General features: G+C 47.0%; 1 protein-coding gene across 1 annotated transcript in view; it reads right to left on the bottom strand.

The window, feature by feature from the left end:
• Positions 1-1,849, bottom strand: part of LOC306916736 (CUGBP Elav-like family member 2) — a gene marked incomplete at its 3' end in the record, with an annotated part of 154,093 nt that extends 152,244 nt beyond the window's left edge. Inside the window, exon 1 of the mRNA XM_079494753.1 lies at positions 1,677-1,849. Coding sequence (XP_079350879.1) covers positions 1,677-1,729 — 53 coding nt within the window. The 5' untranslated portion in view covers positions 1,730-1,849. The remainder of the gene's footprint in view (positions 1-1,676) is intronic.
• Between the last annotated feature and the right edge of the window lie 960 nt (positions 1,850-2,809).

The raw sequence follows: 2,809 nt of genomic DNA, 5'->3' as shown, positions 1-2,809 counted from the left end.
TTAAGAGAATAATTTGAGGGGCTTGACGGTTTCTATATCTCTCATTCCTTATTCCTTTCCCTAAAATAGATTTTGAGAAACGTGTCTGCTGCCCGGGGAGTCCGTCGAGGGAATAATGACTTATTTATCAAATGGCTGAAATCGTTCATGGACGACGTTTTTTTTTTTATTATTATCATTTCTGCTTTTTAAATTCATAGGGTTTTCCACTGCAAATCCTAAATGGCCTGTGACTGTATTCAGTTATTTGTATGGAACCAAGATAGCCAGTGTGGTATTAGATGCCTAATAGTCGTATAGCAAAAAGTTAATAAAAACAACGAGAGAGAGAGAGAGAGAGAGAGAGAGAGAGAGAGAGAGAGAGAGAGAGAGAGAGAGAGAAGGGGCTCATTAAAAAGTGAAGGTACTGTACGTTATTGAGCTTCACCTTGCATCAGAAGCCTATTGAAGCCTGAACCGGCTGCCAGTTTACATTTGTTTATAATTGTCCCTCTGTGCCAAGAAGTAAATCATTCTATTGCAACAGCATTGTTGGAAACATGTTTTGCAGCAAAGGAGATAAGAGGGGAGGGAAGAAAAAAATGTAATGTTTCCCCAAATGCACTCTGTTTACAGGCAATCAGCCATGAGTAAATGTTTCAAGATAAAATTCCTCGAGGGGGCCTTACTTTCCTGGCAGTGGGCTGAAAGCTCCTCAGCTTTATAGAGACCGGGGAGCTAGGATGATGCCGCGGTGATGAATGGCTGCTGTTCTCATACAGAGTGGAACGGAGGAAGTTGGTGGTGATGAAGTATTCAATGGTCCACAAAAGTGCTCGAGGGAACAGCAACATAGGGTTAATGACTACATGAGATGTATACGCTTGAAACGAAGCAGCTTGCATACGCCAGACACATGACAGATGGACTGAGAGGAGGAGAGAGAGGAGAGGAGGGGAGAGGAGAGGAGGAGAGGAGAGGAGGAGAGCAGGGGAGGAGAGGAGAGGAGAGGGGAGAGGATGAGAGCAGGGGAGAGGAGAGGAGAGGAGAGGAGGGGAGGAGAGGAGAGCAGGGGAGGAGGAGAGGAGAGGAGAGGAGAGGAGAGGAGTGGAGTGGAGAGGAGAGGAGAGCATGGGAGGGGAGATGAGAGCATGGGAGGGGAGAGGAGAGGAGAGGAGAGGAGAGGAGGAGAGCATGGGAGGGGAGAGGAGGAGAGGAGGGGAGAGGAGAGGAGAGGGGAGGACAGGAGAGGAGAGGAGAGGGGAGAGGAGGAGAGGAGAGGAGAGGAGAGGAGGAGGGGAGAGGAGAGGAGAGGGAGACAACTCTGGAAGTAAAGAAACACTGTTCTTGTCTTTGACCAACACTCCACTCGACGCCGAGAGTTGTTCGTTATGGCGCAGCCCTGCGTAATTACGCATAGCGGCAAAACAAACGCGAATGTTGCACATGCACCGCGTGAAAGTGACAACAGCGGCGGCAGCAGCAGCCGAGCCGACCCCACGGTCGCGCCTCTGCCGTGTCTGTGACTGCATGTGTCCCACACCCTTCACTACAGACCACGGCAGACGGCACTTCTCTCTCCGTTTCCCCGCTGTCATTCTCTGCATGGCTGAGTGGCTGCATGTCGCCGCGGCCGCGGGGTGGTGGGGGGGAAACAAAAGCAAAGCCCACTCGGAGGAGAAACGGACTGAGCTTACCTTAACACGTTCCAGCTTTTCAGTGGGTCCAGGTCTGAAATAATAGAAACCATTGTTGACTATATAGGGTAGCAGCACGTATACAGGGTGCAATTGCTCGAAACAAAAAAGCGGCGCTGGCTGTTACTCCGTCTGCGAATGACAGCAGCAGTGCACGGATGCAACTCGTCCTGCTTCTTCAGTGCGTGATAAGCGCTGTCACTGTGCTCGCTCTCTCTCTCTCTCTCTCTCTCTCTCTATCTCTCTCTCTCTCTCTCCCTCTCCCTCTCCCTCCGCCCCTTGCAGAAAGCCACACAGCTCTGTCGAGTGCCGACCCTTTTCAAACAGCGCCCTGGTATAACATTATCCATACGGCAAAAATTGTCACTATTAAACAAAACAGCAGCCAGCATTATTCTAACATTCTGTAAAGAGCTCTACTCTAATAACCTTGTTTTGACAGTCAATTTCCATATGTTGTGTTATTTTGTGTCACATTTGTCAGTGTCCTACTGTTGTGGCCTATATATGAACACAAGGAATTAAATAAAACACAGGGGAAGGGATCTCAGCTATAGAAGATGAATATCCTTCGGGACAATACAGATTATTATTATAGGTTTATGGAACTTTACTGGTCGAAGCCAAAACTGCATGACGGGGACACACGGGTATTCAATGCACCTGTGCAGCGCCTAACAGCACCTAGAACAAAGCTTCCACATAAAGTAGTTCCTGGCTAAACAGTACACTACTACTACAAATGTGCACTCTTAACAGCCACATGCATGTGCACCACCCAACGACAACACAAATTCACACTCATAACAGTCAAATGATAAAAAGTTGCAGTTACAAAACTAAACATCTGTCATTATCTAACCCAGCGGGGTCTCAACCTTTCCTCCTTTTCAGGCTGTGACCACCACAAATGTAGTCTATGTTTGACCAGTTTTATAGTTTGTTCATTACATTTGACACAGTAATGGTCTTTTTTCTTTATTATTAGTATTTTTTAAAGTCCTTATAATGTCACTTTCCTGTCACCCCCAATAAATAAAAAATTATAATAAAAAATAATAATAAAAAATAATAATTTGGGGAACCTTCTGGGGTCCGGCCCCACAGGTTGAGAACCACTGATCGAACCTGTG

The sequence above is a fragment of the Electrona antarctica genome, assembly GCF_951216825.1.
Source record: "Electrona antarctica genome assembly, chromosome: 23".
Taxonomy (NCBI): domain Eukaryota; kingdom Metazoa; phylum Chordata; class Actinopteri; order Myctophiformes; family Myctophidae; genus Electrona; species Electrona antarctica.
This window is presented reverse-complemented; position numbering and strand designations above follow the sequence as displayed.